Source organism: Neoarius graeffei, chromosome 18, assembly GCF_027579695.1.
Source record: "Neoarius graeffei isolate fNeoGra1 chromosome 18, fNeoGra1.pri, whole genome shotgun sequence".
Classification (NCBI taxonomy): Eukaryota; Metazoa; Chordata; class Actinopteri; order Siluriformes; family Ariidae; genus Neoarius; species Neoarius graeffei.
In genome coordinates, this window is record NC_083586.1 from 49,287,756 (window position 1) to 49,308,495 (window position 20,740).

Genomic DNA, 20,740 nt, shown 5'->3' on the forward strand with positions numbered 1-20,740 from the left:
TATTTAATGAGCCTTTTACGTTTTATCAGTGAAAATGCATGCATGTACATGTATGTTGCATAAGTTATAACACCCTATCCTGTTTTAATGAGAGTCAACCCACAATCAATGAAGTCAAATCAGTCTTAGTTGAGCAAGTCGGTAACGGGATTTCTTACTTTCACCATAAATTTTTATTTATACGACTTTGGTCTATAGCTGTCAAAGGCCTCGGCCTTAAAACCGGTTACCGCTGTGACGTCACGCACTCAGGGCTGGCTGGCTCAGCGGGGCAGCGCAAATGCCAACTTTGCGGTCGATTTTAACTCTCAAAAATATATATTTTTAATTCCCATTTATGCAGCATACAAGAGTCAAGGATGGAGATACTATCCACTCAGAAACGTATTTAAAAATAAAGGTTCTGCGTATCTCCTTTAAGTACAGTACTCAAGTAAATGTACTTCGTTACTGTCCACCTCTGCTTTATAAATACGACTGGATTTAAAATATTAATTCCTGTGCAAATCTCATTAAACCTGTCAAATATAACAAGTGCAATTTCGCTATATTCTTGAACTAAAGCTCAGAAATTGTTGTGCTTGCTTGCTTGCTGTTCAAGTATTTATAGAATAAAGTACTTTTTGTAATGGACTCAAGGTCTACCCATTCTCTGTTTTCTTGCTTACACTCTCTCTCTCTCTCTCTCTCTCTCTCTCTCATCATTTATAACAAGTTTGCTGCCTTCAAATTGGTACAGGGTTAGCATTGCCAAAACACTTTCCTGAATCTTCTTTCTTTCTTTTTTTTCTCTCAGGTCTACAGTCTTCTCATACTGATGGTGATTCTTTCTAACCTCAATATTTGCACTTTCTCATGCTGTATGTGGCCCATTCTATAATTGCGGGTACATTTCAAGTGTTGACTCTGTCAGTCATCGTCAACTCTGTTATCGTCAAACCGGGCAACCCATTAACAGAATCGATGATAACAGAGTTGCCATTTCCCACCATTTTGTGTCTTAACTCCACACACTAACCTCAAACTAGCTACCGCATGGTGTGTATAAAAACAGAATTTTTATGGATTTTAATCATATTATTGTTGTTGTTTTTTTTTAATGAGCAATAGATTCACTCCATTATTCCAGTATCACAATAACAGAGTTGACGGATAATTAATCTACCATTGGTGTAAAATCCTCAACATTTTGTTCAAATTAACGAGAGAAGAAACATAACATACCTCGCTGCCTTTCTGAAGTTCCCCGCCAGAGGAAGTGACGTCTCTCGGTGCAGGTGTCATGCGTCTTATTAAAAGCCTTTGTGGATTTTATGCGGTTTCATAACAGAGTTAACAGAGTTGACAAGAACATTGGGACGGATAAAAAATATTATTTTTTATGACTGAAATTTTACATAATACAGAAAATAGACTTTCTATGCAGTTGATTTTGGAACAGTTATACAAAGGCATTATAATGCCTGTCTATTTTAATCTTAGAACTAAAAAAAAGCCATATAATAAACTCCTTATTAACCTCGCTGGCTCGGTCTTTACGTGACAATATCAGACCAAGGTCTTGATGGTCCGTACAAAAAGACAGAGTTCTGATATTTTCCCGTAAAGACAGAGCCAGCGAGGTTAATAAGGAGTTTATTATATGGCTTTTTTATTTCTAAAATTAAAATAGACAGGCATTATAATGAGGCGTGACGCTACTTTCAGTCACGTCATACTTGTAACTTGGTTGAGTCACACATGCAGAATAAACGGTTAGTGGTTTCAAAACTGAATTTCTGTTAGCGGTTAGCAGTTTCTGAATGCTCTTCATGGTTCATTTCTTGAATAACTCAGCAACTCTCATTTGTCTTTGGTGTTTTGGACGTTTTTGATTCTGTTTTGATGAATTTCCAATTAATCTTTTTTTTTTGTCATTTTGTTTTTGTTTGTTTTCTGCAACATTGAAAGCCGGCGCCTTGGAAAGAAAGTCCACGGGCATCTCATCTCATTATCTCTAGCCGCTTTATCCTGTTCTACAGGGTCGCGGGCGAGCTGGAGCCTATCCCAGCTGACTACGGGCGAAAGGCGGGGTACACCCTGGACAAGTCGCCAGGTCATCACAGGGCTGACACATAGACACAGACAACCATTCACACTCACACCTACGGTCAATTTAGAGTCACCAGTTAGCCTAACCTGCATGTCTTTGGACTGTGGGGGAAACCGGAGCACCCGGAGGAAACCCATGCGGACACGGGGAGAACATGCAAACTCCACACAGAAAGGCCCTCGCCGGCCACGGGGCTCGAACCCGGACCTTCTTGCTGTGAGGTGACAGCGCTAACCACTACACCACGGTGCTGCCCTGTCCATGATGGGAAAATTCTGCCTGCCAAGGAGCCAATCAGAGTGCATAATTTTACCAGAAGTAGCTTGTGCCATATAATAAACATTTTTAAAAGTTTCCTGCATGTGATGGAAATTTCTGCTCCACTGAGCAACCTATAACTATGGAAGAACAAGCCAGATATTTCCTTGACTGAACACACACACACACACACACACACACACACACACACACACACACACACACACACACACACACACACACACACACAGAATGCCTCACCATTAAACTTTCATGTTTTCAAGTACTTGACTGGCTACCAGCCACAGTCCTTTGTATATGTCCAGTATATATAACTCATACACTGTATATATTTTATATGCCCACCCTTTGCCTTTATAATGTTACGACTTTCTCCAGACTCCTCTTCTGAGCCACTTTTGGAGCCTTGGCCCCTCCATTATGTACATTTTTCCTGTCATAGCTGTTCTAACTCTGGGCGGCACGGTGGTGTAGTGGTTAGCGCTGTCGCCTCACAGCAAGAAGGTTCTGGGTTCGAGCCCCGTGGCCAGCGAGGGCCTTTCTGTGTGGAGTTTGCATGTTCTCCCCGTGTCCGCGTGGGTTTCCTCCGGGTGCTCCGGTTTCCCCCACAGTCCAAAGACATGCAGGTTAGGTTAACTGGTGACTCTAAATTGACCGTAGGTGTGAATGTGAGTGTGAATGGTTGTCTGTGTCTATGTGTCAGCCCTGTGATGACCTGGCGACTTGTCCAGGGTGTACCCCGCCTTTCGCCCGTAGTCAGCTGGGATAGGCTCCGGCTTGCCTGCGACCCTGTAGAAGGATAAAGCGGCTAGAGATAATGAGATGAGATGAGCTGTTCTAACTCTGGTAGATTGCTTGGCCTGTTTTTCTTCTGTCAATTTTGACATAACTTGGATTGTTACATTACATTACATGCAGACGCTCTTATCCAGAACAACATACAACATACCCAGAGTAGCCTGGGGAGCAGTTGAGGGTTAGGTGCCTTGCTCAAGGGCACTTCGGCCATTCCTGCTGGTCCAGGGAATCAAACCAGCAACCTTTTGGTCCCAAGCTGCTTCTCTAACTATTAGGCCATGACTTCTCCTTCTCTATGTCTTCCCCTTTCCTCCTTCTCCTGAAGACAAGGATTGTTGTCTTCATTACACCATCATTTCATGTTTAACTTGTTGGTATTAGTTTTCTTTGTCGATAAATTATACAATAGATATACAGTACTGTGCAAAAGTCTTAGGCACATGTAACGAAATACTGTCGACCAAAAATGGCTTAAAAATAATGAAATGAAATGTTTCAACATTAAAAAAATACTATAAATGGTAATCAGTAAGCCGTAATAAATGAAACAAAGTCGATATTTGGCGTGAGACGACACTTTGCTTTAAAAAAAATAGTAGTCTGAGGTACAGTGAGGTGCAGTTTGATAAGGAAATGAGCTGCAGGTTTTACTGAGCGTCTTACAGAACCAGCCACAGTTCTTCTGGACACTTTGACGGTCACACTCGCATCTTCATTTTGCACCGAAACCCAGCAGCCTTCATTATGTTCTCTTTTTTAATTGGAAAAATGCTCTCTTTTGGAATATGCTGTTCAGATGCAAACATTTTTTTTCCTGTAACATTTAATTTTGTGCTGGAAAACGAATGTTTGGATTCTAAAATGTTTTTGTAATGTTTTGACTCGATAATGTAGAAGTCCATCCATCAGTCCATCCATTATCTGTAGCCACTTATCCTGTGCAGGGTCACGGGTGAGCTGAAGCCTATCCCAGCTGACTATGGGCGAGAGGCGGGGTACACCCTGGACAAGTCGCCAGGTCATCACAGGGCTGACACATAGAGACAAACAACCATTCACACACCTTCACATTCACACCTACGGTCAATTTAGAGCCACCGATTAGCCTAACCTGGATGTCTTTGGACTGTAGGGGAAACCGGAGCACCCGGACACAGGAAGAACATGCAAACTCCACACAGAAAGGCTCTCGTTGGCTGCCGGGCTTGAACCCAGAACCTTCTTGCTGTGAGGCGACAGTGCTAACCACTACACCACTGTCATAAAATAGAAATCTATAACAAAGGTTGCATGAAAAAAATATATAGGGTGCCTAAGACTTTTGCACAGTAGTGTACATCATCTTTTTTATTGCCCAGAAGCCATGGTAGGTGTAAACCTTTGCATTATTATTGGTTCAGAAATATGAACAATATGAACGTATGCAGGTGGCACGGTGGTGTAGTGGTTAGCGCTGTCGCCTCACAGCAAGAAGGTCTGGGTTCGAGCCCCGTGGCCGGCGAGGGCCTTTCTGTGCGGAGTTTGCATGTTCTCCCCGTGTCCGCATGGGTTTCCTCCGGGTGCTCCGGTTTCCCCCACAGTCCAAAGACATGCAGGTTAGGTTAACTGGTGACTCTAAATTGACCGTAGGTGTGAATGTGAGTGTGAATGGTTGTCTGTGTCTATGTGTCAGCCCTGTGATGACCTGGCGACTTGTCCAGGGTGTACCCCGCCTTTCGCCCGTAGTCAGCCGGGATAGGCTCCAGCTTGCCTGCGACCCTGTAGAAGGATAAAGCGGCTAGAGATAATGAGATGAGATGAGATGAGATGAACGTATGCCAGTAATGTAACAGGAAAGTACAGGTATAATAATTAACTTGCTACATCAGTGCCATGTTTACCAAAGAACTCCAGCTGTAAATGTTCCCATCACTAAACAAAGACCACACAAACACAAAACCACACATATGGTTGCACACCCACTAAATGAGAGGAAAGACATTTGGAACATCAACAGAAGCTGGTGAAGGAGCTGATTATATATATATATATATATATTTTTTTTTCAGAATAGGCTTCCAAATCTGAGCCATTTCCAGCTCCAATTCATAATTTAAAAACCACCATTTTTCTCCAAGAAGCCATGAAACCTTCCACATTTCAAAAGGGAAAAAAAAAAACATTAACAAGAAATGATAACGTGATGTTTTCCTTTCCTAACTAGCCTAGCTTGATAAGATATCTCATCCACTGCAAAGAACTTCGAACTGAGCAGAATCGTCGTGGTTGTTTCACTACGTTCACACTGCAAGGCTTAATGCTCAATTCCAATTTTTTTGTGAAATCCGATTTTTTTGTGAGGTCGTTCACATTAACAAATATATGCGACTTGTATGTGATCCTCAGTATGAACGAAAAGCCACCTAAAAGTGTTCCGCATGCGCATTGCAGGATACGACGACGTCACACGCAGTGAGCATGGCCAGTGTTTACGGAAGTAACCTAAAGTTTCCTGTGTATGACAGTAGCCAGCATGGAGTACCTGGCGATGATGCAGTTGTTGTTGCGACGGAGCCAGAACATGCACAATAGCCTGATGTTAAGGAGGAGGTTGAGAAGGAAGAGGGCAAGGGTTTTGGCTCAGGCGTTCTGCGGGGTAGTGACTGCAACCTCCGTTCAAAGGAACGTGTGGGTGCGGAGTCGCAGCCAGGAATGGTGGGATGTAGATGTTTTTTTTGAGAGACCCGCCGCCTACTTCAGCGCAGAATAGTGACGTTTGTGGCTTGCTGATGACGTGTAAGTCGGATGAATGCGACCTGGCGGTTCAAACTGAAGTCGCATATGAAAAGATCGGATAGGAATCGGAATTAGGACCACATATCCAAATGGCCTGGGTCGGATTTGAAAAAATCGGATCTGTGTCGTTCATATTGTCAATAAAAGATCGGATACAGGTCACATATGGGCGAAAAAATCGGATTTGAGTCACTTCAGCCTGCAGTGTGAACGTAGTGTTTGAAAGGCGGGTTTGTGGTTAAAAGCTGCTGGAATGCAGCGATGGTAAGAACTGGGGTGCGACAGACAGAGCTCAGGGTCGGGTTAGGAAGAGTAAATTTTTCCTCAGAATCACCAGGATTACATTTCTATGTGTCAAGTCCGCACTTCAAACATACCAGCTACAGTTTCAGGAGCGAAAGAAAGATTCAAAGTGTTCTGAGCATTCCCTGGTCCTCTGTTTCCATGGCGTCACATGATTACCCCTGGCAACGAGGAGCATGTCAGCATCAGAGACGCTGCTTCCTGTCAGTTGTGTTGCTGGTTGAGTTCTGTCTTGTGGACATGGATAACAGCAATCATATCATACCATACATAGCCTGTGTGTAAGTGTGTGTGTGTGTGTTCACCTGTATATACCCATGATGTGCGTTTGTGAACATACAGAGCGTTTATGGGCCTCAGATCACTTTACTTGCTGTAGGCCTCAACCCGTGGGGTCCGTCTCTACTCAGGATGGCTGGTATTACTTTCAGCACTGAAGCGCTAATTAATCTTCAACCTGGAACTGGATTGGGGTATTTCAACCCGTTATAACTCAGCTAGCAATGAAAAGCCTAGCCAGGTAGTGTGACATCATTTGAGTCAGTGAATGCTGCATTAGCAATGTTTGACTGCATCTCAAAATGCAGTACTGTGTGTCAACTGCTAAGCTGACTGACTGTTTCGCTCTTGTACTTTTCCCATTGCCTCAAGCTCGTATAATGTCAAAATAATATGACAAAGGGTCTAATAGGATCTCTTAGCACATGTGCTCTATTATAAGGAAAACAAACAAACAAACAAACAAACCAAATCAATTCAAAAGAACTGGCCTACAGTGAAAAACCCATATCACCATATGTCAAAATAGGCCACCTATGATAATATACTCTCGAGTTCCGAATAATAGCGCAGTTGGGAATAAGAGTGTAGGGCGGCAAAATGGGCAAAAATTAATAAGAGTGTAGGGTGGAAATAAGCATGCAGGCTGGAAAATTCTCGAGTTTCGAATAATAGTGCAGTTGGGAATAAGGGTATAGGATGGCACATTAGGACAAATATAATAAGCGATAAGCACACTTGTAGTCTAGAAAATTATGCTGAACAGATCTTGGAGACCAAATATCAATTCAGTAAACAGACAAATCATATCATGGCTGTCAAAATTTCTTGTTCGTGTTCTTTTTATCTAAAACAAAAAGAATATCTGGATACTAGTAGAGTACTTTTGCTTGAGAAACTCAAGTATGCAAATTGCTTTAATTTACCTTTATTTAAGGTCTTAAAACATCAAAATTCTAATTTAAAAATGTCAAAATTCTATTACAGAGGCAGAGGAAGACTTTATTGCACCATTTGAATCCAGCAGGTGAAAGAGCATGAACCGTTAAGTCTTCATCCGATTCTTCAACAATATCACAATTAGAATATGAAGGGATGATCAGCTAATAGATACAAACGCCTCTTAATTCCAATTAATACAATATGACTTAAGGAAAAAGGCTATATCTTAATGCTTTATTACTTCACTTCTGTGTTTAGTCCCAATCAGTGATGTACGGGGGATTTGGAGAAAATTTTTTGACATGACCATGTCAAAAAATTGTCTCCGGATCCCCCGTACATCACTGATTGGGACTATTGTGTGTGCAGATATGCACTACAAAATATATGTACATAGCCAATGGACATACACACTGTTTTTAGTCGGCACACATCATGCCGTTTGAGAATGTTGCTAGCATAAAATACTTAAAACTAGAAAGTTTACATGTATAGTTGATTAATTGTTGTCACTGCACTCCAGCATGGATTTCCTAATCTTGAAATTTGAGGGGTTTTTTTAATTGCATATTTATAACTTTATAATCTAGGAGAATTTCTGAGATATTAACGATCATAGATACCGTTGTTTACCACCGGCAGTGTTGTTGGTGCATCGGCGGTGCTTCGTTGTGTCTGCGCATGTGCGTAGTGAGTCGTCTGTGTTCAGGCGTTATTTTCGCTCATTCGTCACACGTGCTTCACACATCACACATCACATTATCTGTAGCCGCTTTATCCTTCTACAGGGTCGCAGGCAAGCTGGAGCCTATCCCAGCTGACTACGGGCGAAAGGCGGGGTACACCCTGGACAAGTCGCCAGGTCATCACAGGGCTGACACATAGACACAGACAACCATTCACACTCACATTCACACCTACGGTCAATTTAGAGTCACCAGTTAACCTAACCTGCATGTCTTTGGACTGTGGGGGAAACCGGAGCACCCGGAGGAAACCCACGCGGACACGGGGAGAACATGCAAACTCCGCACAGAAAGGCCCTCGCCGGCCCCGGGGCTCGAACCCAGGACCTTCTTGCTGTGAGGCGACAGCGCTAACCACTACACCACCGTGCCACCCTCACACGTGCTTGTATTGACAAATAGAATAAGCGTGTAGGCCCGAATAAGACCGTGCAGGCGGGAATTTTTCGCAAAAATAAATAGCCGTGCATGCACGGTTATTCGGAACTCGAGAGTAATGGTGTATTATTTTTATATCTTAATTACTGGAGCATGACCAGGCAGTATAAAGTTTTGGATATAGACCATCTCTACATGTTCACTGGGTTCTTGCCTCGCCTTTGCGTTTCTACGTGGATAGACATACTCTATATCAGGGGTCACCAAACTTTTTTCTCTGGGGGCCACATTGTCGTTCCTGACTGTGATGGGGGTAGAGGTCTGCGCGGGTCGGATTTTTCAGTCCCGCTCCCGTCCGCGCCCGCAAAGAATTATGATTTTCAGTCCCGCTCCCACCTGCGCCCACAAAAAAATTATGATTTTCAGTCCCGCTCCTGCCTGCCATATTTTGTCCCGCTCCCGCCCGCAAATCCCGCATGATGCAGATGTTCGCGTTATTTCTCACGAAAGTTCTTGTCTTGACACAGCGTGATGGTGCCCCGCCCCCTACTTTGAGTGGATTTGAGCATAAATATCTACAGCTCACGTTCACGTTTATTATTATTTACCTTGTTTCTGAATTCAGCATGTAGTGTCTCTAATAATAATAATAATAATAATTAGTGCTGTCAAGCGATTAAAATATTTAATCACGAATCGCACATTTTTATCACATGAGAAACCATTATAATTCTCTAATCAGCATAAAAAAGTGAATAGACTTGCTTTGTACCAAGGGTTTTTATTATTATTATTGCAAAGTAGAGCTAGCAAGAGGAGTGAACTTCACTCTTCTTCCACTTCACTCAGTGAAGTGATGTACTGCTTGAGTTAGTCTACAGCTCTATCAGAGAGACACTGTAGGTTACACAGTGACGGTAGGCTTGACATGCTTGATTATAATATAAAGTACACTATTATATTAACTTTAAGTTGTTCGTTGATAAATATTGCATTGAATCTGATCTTTACTGTTTCAGCTCACTTAACACATTTCGTACTTTTACACTTTTTCTGCCTGTTGATGCGTCGCGCTGTCCAATCAGAGGCGGCCAAATTTGCATATTACAGGAAGGATTTCTGGGATAGCATTGAGTTTACAGACGCTGTCTTCTTAAAACTGAATAAATATTTAAAAAGAGCCAAATGAGCCAGTCTTTTGAACGGCTCTTTTCAAAGAACGGATCACAAAGATGCGGATCCCATCAAAGAGCCATAAATCCCATCTCTACTAGTTTCAAAAGCTTATGAAAAACCTACATCATGTCACAGAGCATTAATCTCGCGATAAAAAAAATTATCGCCGTTAAAATTGAGTCAAGTTAACGCGATAATAACGCGACATTTTTTACAGCACTAATAATAATAATAATAATTACTTTTGAAGCACTGTGAGATTCAGTAAAGGAGCTCTGCTCTTCTGCCATGATCGGAGATCTCAAACACGGAAGAGGAAAAGAATCGAGAAACGAACGAGAGATATTTATCCTCTCCTGGATCAGAATCAGAATCATAATTCTGATGACCAGCTCATCTAAGGTGTCATTGAGGCATCATGTTAGTGTGGGTCACTGGAGGCTGGGTGTGAACGGCGAGTCATTAGAGTGATCAAAGGATTTCCTGTTAGGGTGATCAATGGCAAATTTAAGATGCCATTCCTCACTCAATCTGGCAATCTGACTCTCTCTGCAAATTTAGGCATCTTAAAATGTTTTTATTAATGCCAAATAAAATATCCAGCACAAATTATATATGATAGACATAAATTAATAATTTATAAATTTTATTTCAAACACGTTTTTAGTTAGCGGGACTGCAGCTTATCACGGCTCCCGCCCACGCCGCATATGTGCACTCTCGCTCCCGCCCGCGTGCGCATATGTGCACTTCCGGTCCCGCCCGCACCCGCAATGAGCTTTCAAAATTTGTCCCGCGCCGCACTGCTTTGCGGCGGGTCCCGCGGGACTCCCGCGGGAATGCAGGGCTCTAGATGGGGGGCCGGGGTCGGGTCAGCTATATAACATAGAATTGTATGACCCAGACAAATATGACCACCAGCAGGCCTCATTGTGTAGTAGAGATTACTAGCCTGGCACAGCCATCCCCACTACTACAGTATATCCACACTACTATATCAACACTTGATTCCTGGCACATATTTGTTTATCTTTACTAGTGGTTTGCAAAAGTAGTAATCGAGTCTTCACACTTTGTTTTAATTTGAAATACCACAGATATTCCATTTATTTATTTTCTAATAAAAATAACATCAAAGCTGTCAAGATAAGAAACATCTGCCTAGTTGAGGTGATTGACACTGGCAAAGGTGAGTGGAAAATTATAAATTGTAGGTAGGCCTGTTGATATTATTAATAATATTAATAATAATTGTGCAGCACTTAATAAAGGTCAAATAAATAGGCCTATAAAATAAATAAATTAAAAAAAACAGTGAAATTATAATAATATGAGCAATAGATCACAGCAGTTGTGCTGTGTCCTGCACGTCATTGCTCTCATCCATGGCCAAAGCAAAAAACTCGAATTCTGACGCTTTCTCATTCAGCTGGTCATACACGTTGTCCCCCAAATCTTCGGTTCGCCTGGTCATAGTAGGTGCGGAGAGACTCACCTTCTTGTCAGGACACACCTCCTCGGCCACAGCAAGCATGCATACTTTAACAAAGTCCCCATCAGTAAACGGCTTTCCATGGGTAGCTAGTAGGTGAGCTACCTTATAGCTAGCTCGGACAGCAGCCTGGTTGATCTGGGTTTGGCGAAGGAATACATTCAGTTGTGCAGCCAGTCCGCATTTCATCCTCCGAATCCTGTCTTCTCTTGTTTGCCCTCGCAAACTAGCATACTCTTTGTGGCGGGTTTCGTAGTGATGACGCAGATTATATTCTTTGAAAACCGACACACTTTCTTTACATACAAGACAAACTGCACGGTCCTTACACTGAACGAAAAAATAATCGGTGGTCCACTGTTCTTTAAAAACTCTGCACTCTGTCAACTTTTCCCTTACCGCTAGCCATTTTGCTGTCCTGAACACTGACAGTTCTCTGCGCGTGCGCTGCCTGTCACTGCTTGATCGCGAGCATATGACGAAAATTCGGAAAATATGAATAGTTCATTTTATAACTAAATATCAATTTTAATTGATAAAATCAACAAAATACAAGATGCAGACATGTTATTGTTTGCCAAAAAGCAATTTAAAAAAATAGGCCATGAGCACTTTTGGGGATTGCCTCATAGGGCCGGTTCAAGTGGTGGGGGGGCAGAGGGGCTGGGGGGGGCGGTCAAAGGGGGGTGGCGGGCCGGAGTCGGCCCGTGGGCCGTAGTTTGATGACCCCTGCTCTATATGATCAAAGGCATGAGGACACCTGATGTTTCTGAACATCCCATTCCAGATTTAGTCCCCTCTTTGGTGATATATGTACCTCCACTCTTCTGGTAAGGCTTTCCCCTAAAGCCACAAGAGAGTTCGTGAGATCAAGTCTGAGGAGGCCTGGGGTGCAATCGGCATTCCAATTCATCCCAAAGGTGTTGAGTGGAGTTGAGGTCAGGGCTCTGTGTCGGACACTCGAGTTCTTCCACCTACCTTGGTGAACCATGTCTTCATGGAGCTTGCTTTGTGCGCGGGGGCATTGTCATGCTAGAACAGGTTTGAGCCTTTTAGTTCCAGTGAAGGGAAACTGTAAAGCTACAGCATACAGAGGCATCCTATACAGTTGTGTGGCAACAGCTTGGGTAAGAACCACAGATGGGTGTGATGGTCAGGTGTCCACAAAATTTTGCTCATATAGTGGATTTTCACGAGATGAGATGGGAGTAGATGGGAATTTTTTTTAAACGGAGGTGTAAAACTATGTTTCAAAAAATATATATTTTTTTTCCATGTGGATGCAGCCATAGATGCTAAGAAACGTTATTCAGACAGGACTTTCTTGACTAATCAGCTGGGTAGGTATAATGACATATTTAAATAATATTGGCTGGCGTCGAGTGGTATATCAGATATATTCCATTCAGCTAGCATGATATTGAACGAGTCAAAGACGGCTAGCTTAATGGAATATATCTGATATACCATGAAAAAAAAGCCAGCCAATAATAATATTATTATTATTATTATTATTATTATTATTATTATTATTATACATACACATTCCTTTCGGGTGTTCAATGCATCTTTCTCTTTCAAAATTCTCTCAAAATCTTCCGTATTTAATGAAGCAAACCTGGCGGCCATGTTTGTTTACAAATTGTCACAATCGCTCGTTAGCGCGGAAATTTTACGTCTCCGATATGTGACGTCATGTTGTCTTGACAACCATGCAATATCATCAACCATTTTCAATGCTCATTCTCCATTGGGTAGAGTGACATAATACACATAGGATATGCGATATGCTAACAATATTCAGGGGCTTCAAAGTTTGGGAGAATAGCAGGGTACAAATAATTTACAGCAGGGTGCAAAATGGTAAAATGTCTGCCAGCGGCAGACATAATGCACGCAAAGCGTGCAGGGATATATATATATATATATATATATATACAGAGAGAGATGCAAGTACGAATTTTTCATGGGGCAGGATGGTTTGGAACCATCTAAAATTGGGATAACATTTACCCGGGATGGGTATTTGAGGCGGGTCGTCTAGCTTAAGCTTGATTAGCGTTGTTACGCACACCAGTGTTTCCCACAGAAATTTTGGAGACTATGGGGGAGGCGCGGGGGTTGTTTAAAATTGAGTGATATGTTAAATATTAAGCTATTACTGAAAAACTATTGATTAAAAAAACAGACACTGAGAAATGGTCCTATAAACAACTTTACCAATATAAAAGATTACCAGGACTACAAAAATGCAGAAAAATAGGCTTTACTTATCCAAATGCACCTGTTGGTTCAAAAGTTAAAGTGCAGAGAACCTCACAGCACAACATGAAGTTACCTTAAAATATAATATAAATGCCTCAGCTTTCATGCAAGAAAAAAAAAAAACTATTAATACTAGTACTGTGTGCAGGCAGTCTCTCCTGAAGACTAAATTAAACAATAATTATAAACTAATAAAATAAATGGCTCAGGCTTCATAGAAGAAAAAAAAAAAATTTGAACAGAATCTCACAGTATGATGCTGAAGCTGCCTAAACAATGGAAAATAAAATACCATTTTGGCAAAAACGTTGGCATCCATTAATTTCTTGTATTAAGTAAAAAAATATGTTGCCAGATACTGCTGACGTTTTACAGCCCAAAATATGTTCAAAACCTGCCAAAATGCACTTAAAACCGCCCAAAATGGGCGGGAAACCGCGCAATCTGGCAACACAGGCAGCAGTAATGGCTGCATTCATGTCGAGGATGTAAACACAGTTGACGCGGCAACGGACATACATGACATAGTGGATGTAATTTACGTTCACAACTTTTTTTGCTGTCAGAAATATTTAATATTAAATTTTGTGACTCGACTGACAATAGCCGGCGGCATAACAAGCCATAGCCGGCGATTTGCCGCCGGTGACCGGCTACTTTTGAGATCGCTGAATATTGCATGCTATCAAACCAAATGAATGAAACCCGCTAGAAGGGAATAGAACACGTTTTTATTCCATCGAAAAAGTGTACTGTATGTATAATAATGTCTAGTAATGTACAGTATGTGGCTTCACCTCAAGAAGCTCATCTAGCTTTCTAGGTTGAATGTTTCAGAATGATGAACACGCTCATGTTATACAGAAAAAAAAATCATTTTCTTGCATTTTCTAACACGTTACACGTAAGTCATGGACCAAACACAAGCCCTTCATAGGCAAAGTAATATATTTAAGACCAGAGATTAAAATAGACTATTCTGTACTAAATGATGGTCAATCTTGCTCCATAAAGTTCTTGGGACTTTTTGTTTGTTTTGTTTTGTTCTTGGTTGTTGTTTTACATGTTCTTTGATTTTACCCTTTCTATGCTAATGAGAAATCTTTAGCCTGTGTTCAAGGCTACCACACATAGACCTTATAGAGCTATCTTTGCCAGACGGTCTGTTCTCATTAACAAACCAATGAAAAGGTTTGTGCTGAAATTCCTAGTCTACTCACAGTAAAAAAAAAATCAAAGTCCTTCCCACACCATATAGCGCATAGGTTGGCGCCGATCTCTGTTTCCGTAGCCCTCGGCCTCTCGCCTATTACATAGCTAGGGTTACAGTGGGGGGCTAGTCCTCTGGTAACTGCGAGAGTTTGACTCCCCACTCACATCTGTATTGCAGCGTGTCTTGCCAGATGGCAGTAGGTACCATTTTTATGACGGTCTTTGGTATGAGCCGACCGTGAGTAGATCTCGCGATCTCCAGGCGGACATGCTAACCACTAGGCCAACCAACTCGCGGTCATCTACTCACAATACCTACATCCAATAGACCAATCTATATACCGGTACAATGCTCAGCATAAATGAGTCCACCCCCTTTGAAAAGTAACATTTTAAACAATATCTCAATGAACACAAACAATTTCCAAAATGTTGACAAGACAAAGTTTAATATAACATCTGTTTAACTTATAACGTGAAAGTAAGGTTAATAATATAAACTTAAATTACACATTTTTCAGTTTTACTCAAATTAGGGTGGTGCAAAAATGAGTACACCCCACAACAAAAACTACTACATCTAGTACTTTGTCTGGCCTCCATGATTTTTAATGACAGCACCAAGTCTTCTAGGCATGGAATGAACAAATTGGCGACATTTTGCAACATCAAGAGACAAGTTGAGCATCACGCTCCATCCAGCATCCAGTCACTGAAAGAGGTCATTGTTGAAGAATGGAAAAAGATTGATGTTGCAAAATGTCGCCAACTTGTCCTACAACTTGTAGGAGTTTTTGTTGTAGGGTGTACTCATTTTTGCACCACCCTAATTTGAGTAAAACTGAAAAAATGCGTAATCTAAGTTATATTATTAACCTTACTTTCACGTTATAAGTTAAACAGATGTTATATTAAACTTTGTCTTGTCAACATTTTGGAAATTGTTTGTGTTCATTGAGATCTTGTTTAAAATGTTACTTTTCAAAGGGGGTGCACTCATTTACGCTGAGCACCGTACCATTAACCATCATCCTTCTTTAAACTATGGACAAAAACAACAACAAAAAAACCTGAATAAGCCAAGGTTTATACATAGCAAATCTCATAGACAGTTGAAACTGATGCTCCAGGATCACTTTAACTGTTTATATCACAATAAAGGAAATGACTTGGAAAGGAGGAAATTATTTTAATTGCCTGACTAAGTCAATAACTTTTAAAGGCTTGATAATTGGCTGAGGAATAACACCAACCTGTAGAGATTCGCTGACCACAGTGGAACATCCTGTAAATTACCGGTCAGTGAGGATTCAGTCAGCATCTTTTCACCAGACTCCATAACATGGTTCTACCATATTCAGGACATACGGTATATAGCTCTTCTTAAAGCACTTAGCTTAGAGTGATCTTTTATCATTGCCTACTTATTCCATCCCCCAGTTTAGTCACTGCCAATTCTCACTGCTAATTTTCCAGTGTTACATTACAGACTGGGATGGTGAGGGCTAACACATCCATCCTTCAACCAGGCTTTCTTATGGACCTGAACATGCATAGAGGAGAGCACTAACAGCACTCTCTTCCATATTATCTGGCAAGAGACGGAATGCCACCCTGCCCCACCCAAACACCAGGGCCAATCACGCACTGACTCGCAGCCACAGATAATCAACTCACTATTTCCTGATGCTATGGTAAAAATCTCTTAATGTTGTGTCATTTGGTTACGAAGTCCATGCTGTTTTCATATAAATCCTGTTTCTTTTTAAATAAAAGGAGATGAATAAATATAATTAATAGTTATTTCATGAAATCGAGTCGTACGTGAGCTGATACGCACCGAGTCGGCTATAAGCCATGTACGACGAGATTGAGTTGAATAACTGTTTTATTCTGTCCACATTCACTGGATTTTAAGAAACAGAGCATTTTTAGTTTTAGTTTTTGCAAATTCGTTAAATTAAAACTTTATACAAAACGTCCAACAGAATCATTTCCGCTTAGAATGTAACCAAACTGGCGAAATGACCGGAGCTATTGGTGAAAAATGCGATAATAATAATTACTGAAAAATAAAAAAGATATGGTCTTCCCACCAAATACTTTCAGTCCATAATTTGTTGCTTTTTTTGTGGTTTTGTTTTCAAGTTTTTATTTCGTCCTCGGTTGGTTCAGCAACACGCTCCACCATTTTGTTTTTCTCTACTCACGTTATATGAGCTGATATCCTAGTAGTAGAGCAGCCAATCAGATCACGCGATTGCTCATATCCAGTGAATGTGGATAGAATAATAGGTGTTGTAACAAGATGGCAGTTATAACATGGTAAATATTATCTTTACGATGCATGATTGAACGGTCATCTAACTCAATATACAGTACTGTGCAAAAGTCTTGGCACCCCCGTTTTTTTTCATACGAACTTCGTTATAGATTTCTATTTTATGACTTGTACATTATCGAGTCAAAACATGACAAAAACATTTTAGAGTCCCAGATGTTCATTTTCCAGCACAAAATTAAATGCTACAGAAAAAAAAAGTTTGTATCTGAGCAGCATATTACATAAGAGAGCACTTTTCAGATTAAAAAAGAAAACATAATGAAGGCTACTGGGTTTCGGTGCAAAATTAAGAAGCGAGTGTGACAGTCAAAGTGTCCAGAAGAACTGTGGCTGGTTCTGTAAGATGCTCAGTAAAACCTACAGCTCATTTCCTTATCAAACTGCACTCACTGTACCTTTTTTAAAGCAAAGTGTCGGCTCATACCAAATATTGACTTTGTTACATTTATTATGACTGACTGCTATTTTTTTGACAATTTTTTTAGTGTTAAAACATTTCATTTCTTTATTTTAAGACATTTTTGGTCTACAGCATTTCTTTGCATGTGCCGAAGACTTTTGCACAGGACTGTACATGACCGTGTCTGAAATTCACCAACACACCCCGTTAGTCACGAGCAGCTTTACACTCTCTCACTACGCATCTTCTCGTTGATGTGGATTATACGCAGATAAATCAGCTGACTGTGTATTACTCACTAGCTTCGAACAAAATTACAGAGCAAATAAAGACATTACCTGTTAAGGAAGAAAAAAGCTAATCTCCATCAATCCTGAATCCCTTTTCCTTTTCTCAGACATCAGACTCTTTCACTCCATGTTATTGACGGCATGTGTACAGTCTGTGATAATTCAGCCAAACTTTCATTGGGAGCTTCTTTCACCATGTCACAGGTAATAATCTGAAAAATACTACTGTAATCGCAGGTATTAGTCTGTATAACACACTTAGACTGTCAGAAATAGGGATCCAGTAGGAGTTTATTTCTGTCCCCCAAGGTACAATTTACACTAATGCACCTTTTAGGGCTCATTATTGGACCTCAAGGTAACTATTACCCCTTTTTCCACCAAAGCAGTTCCAGGGCTGGTTCGGGGCCAGTGCTTAGTTTGGAACTGGGTTTTCTGTTTCCACGGACAAAGAACTGGCTCTGGGGCCAGAAAAAACGGTTCCAGGCTAGCACCAACTCTCTGCTGGGCCAGAGGAAAGAATCGCATACGTCAGCAGGGGGGCGGAGTTGTTAAGACCAACAACAATAACAAGACCGCGAAAGATCGCCATTTTTAAGTGACGAGAAGCAGCAGCTGTACAAACGCAAAGTCATCCATTATTATTATTGTTGTTGTTGTTGTTTTTGCTTCGATATTCGCGCCAAGGTTTATGCAAACGTAGCGACGTAACTGACGTATACAGCGACGTAATGACGTGGCTTCCTTTAGCACCGCGAGCTATGGAAAAGCAAACTGGTTCTCAGCTGGCTCGCAAGTTGAACGAGTTGTGAACCAGCACCAGCACTGGCCCCGAACCAGCCCTGGAACTGATTTGGTGGAAAAGGGGTATATGTGTATCTTTTTAGGGCCAAAAAGGTTCCAAAGGGGACAAATAAATAAAAGGTTACCGCCCCGGGTGACAAACCATTGTACCTCTTGCACAATGTACGTCCATGTATCCCTTATATTGTTGACAGACACATTAGGTCAGACAATCAGATGTTTCCTGTCTACGGTTTTATTTATTGTGTAGTGATGTGATGTCCACCTGATATATGCCAAGACTAAATCATCATACAGGATGAGCTATGACTCAGTCCCTCTTTGGGACGACGTTAGAAATTTCCTTCGTCATAACCAAGGCGTCATTATTAGGTGCTGAAAATTACACAACATGGAATCATCATCCCCCCCTCCCTCCCTCCCTCCATCCATATAACGTCACTTCCGTTTCAAGCTACAAGCAAATGAGGACGAAAGAAAACGTCACGGTCACGACTATGTTAAAAGAGATAGATAGATAGAAAGATCAAGTGTCATGTTAAAAATGGTGAAGAAATGGGGCGAACTGGGCTGCTGTGAATATTAACCAGGGCTAAACGGGAGCGCGCACGTCCACGCGCCCGACACTTACGTTTGAAGTAGTAGGCAACCACACCCCGCGCGCGCGCTCGGTGAAAACATGTTTGTTTGTTTGTTTGTTTGTTTTTTAAATAGGCATATATATATATATATATATATATATATATATATATATATATATATATATATATATATATATATATTAGTTCTTTAATGTCAGCCATACAGAAGAAGGGGCTTCGACCTCCACTACCACATCCTCAGCAGTATCTAAAAGCAGGGCTTCGACCACATCTGGAATAGCCTACTGTTTTTAACCGTCCTATTCAGTACACTAGTATATTGGTGATATAGGACGGAGCCTATGATTCATCCTGAAGCCTCTGTGCGTCACACCCCATTTCCTTCACACCTGTAACACTCTTCAGCCATCACACACACTTCTATAAGTCTGAGTGTATAAAAGCTGTCCACTAGCACCGGTACCGAGTCTGAATGTGAGTCTGACATGCCCAAGCTGCACACTGTCTCCAGCCTGCTTCATATATCACTGGGACACACTGAGGGATGTACAGGGCAGGGAGGAGTTATGCTGCTGTGTCGTGAAGCTTAACCCCACCACCACCACCACCACCTCCTTTCCTCTAGTCGGACACTACATTTATGAATGGGTGTGTGATTGTGAAAGGAGATAATCCAGCCTTACTTCAACATGGCTTGCTCCTTCTCCTCTTCCTCTTTCTGGCGCGCCATCACCGCCAGGATGATTTTCCTCTCCTCCTCTGTGAGATGGCTCAAGTCTGGTATGTCGGGCATAGAAGCCGGAACGGAGGCCCGCGGGCCACCCTGGGGCCCTACCGAGGCGGCCATGATTCTTCCGCCTCCCTCCGGTGCGTGTCCTACTGGCGGTATGGCCTCAGGCCACGCTCGATGCCCCCATGCAGCGTCTCATGCTTGCGGGTTCCAACCATTGAGCTTTTGTCTCCGTTCGTTCGGTGCCTTCCTCCCGACTTCCCACCTCTATCTTGTATCTTGCTCTCTTTTCCTCTTCCACCCCCCCCCCACCCCACCCCAACCCTAACCCCCCCGTCTCCCCGCCTCTCCCCTCCACCTCTGGTTACGGGAAGCCCATCTTCTTCTTTACGCGACGCGGTTGCTGGAACTCCGGCTTTCACGCTCCGGTCTGGTATCTGAGATGATGGACAGATAGCAGTGAAGGTGCTCTCTCTCTCTCTCTCTCTCTCTCGCTGTGTTTCCTCCTTATCTTGCTTTCAGCATCTGTCCTTTCACAAGTTCTAAACAGCTGGAGCAAAAATGACAGCGGAGCCGCGCGCGCAATCAATCAATCAATAAACAAACAAACAAATAAATAAATAAAGTGGTGCTCGCTTTGAACCGGAATCGCACCTGATCCTGAGAGAGGGAGAGAAAGAGAGAGAGAGATGGACAAGTCTCTCTCTCTCACACACGCACGGGAGACAGCCGTCTGTCACTCCTTCTCCCTTTCCCATAGATCCACGGGCGCGCCTGGTGTGTGTGTGTGTGTGTGTGTGCGCTCGGTGGCGCATCAGTGCTCAGTGATGGAC

The 20,740-nt window shown here is 42.0% G+C and overlaps 1 protein-coding gene across 1 annotated transcript in view; it reads right to left on the reverse strand.

Moving 5' to 3' along the window:
- Window positions 1-20,024, reverse strand: part of rims1b (regulating synaptic membrane exocytosis 1b) — a 177,072-nt gene extending 157,048 nt beyond the window's left edge. The window contains exon 1 of the mRNA XM_060898963.1: window positions 19,861-20,024. Within this exon, the coding sequence (XP_060754946.1) occupies window positions 19,861-20,024 (164 nt within the window). The remainder of the gene's footprint in view (window positions 1-19,860) is intronic.
- Between the last annotated feature and the right edge of the window lie 716 nt (window positions 20,025-20,740).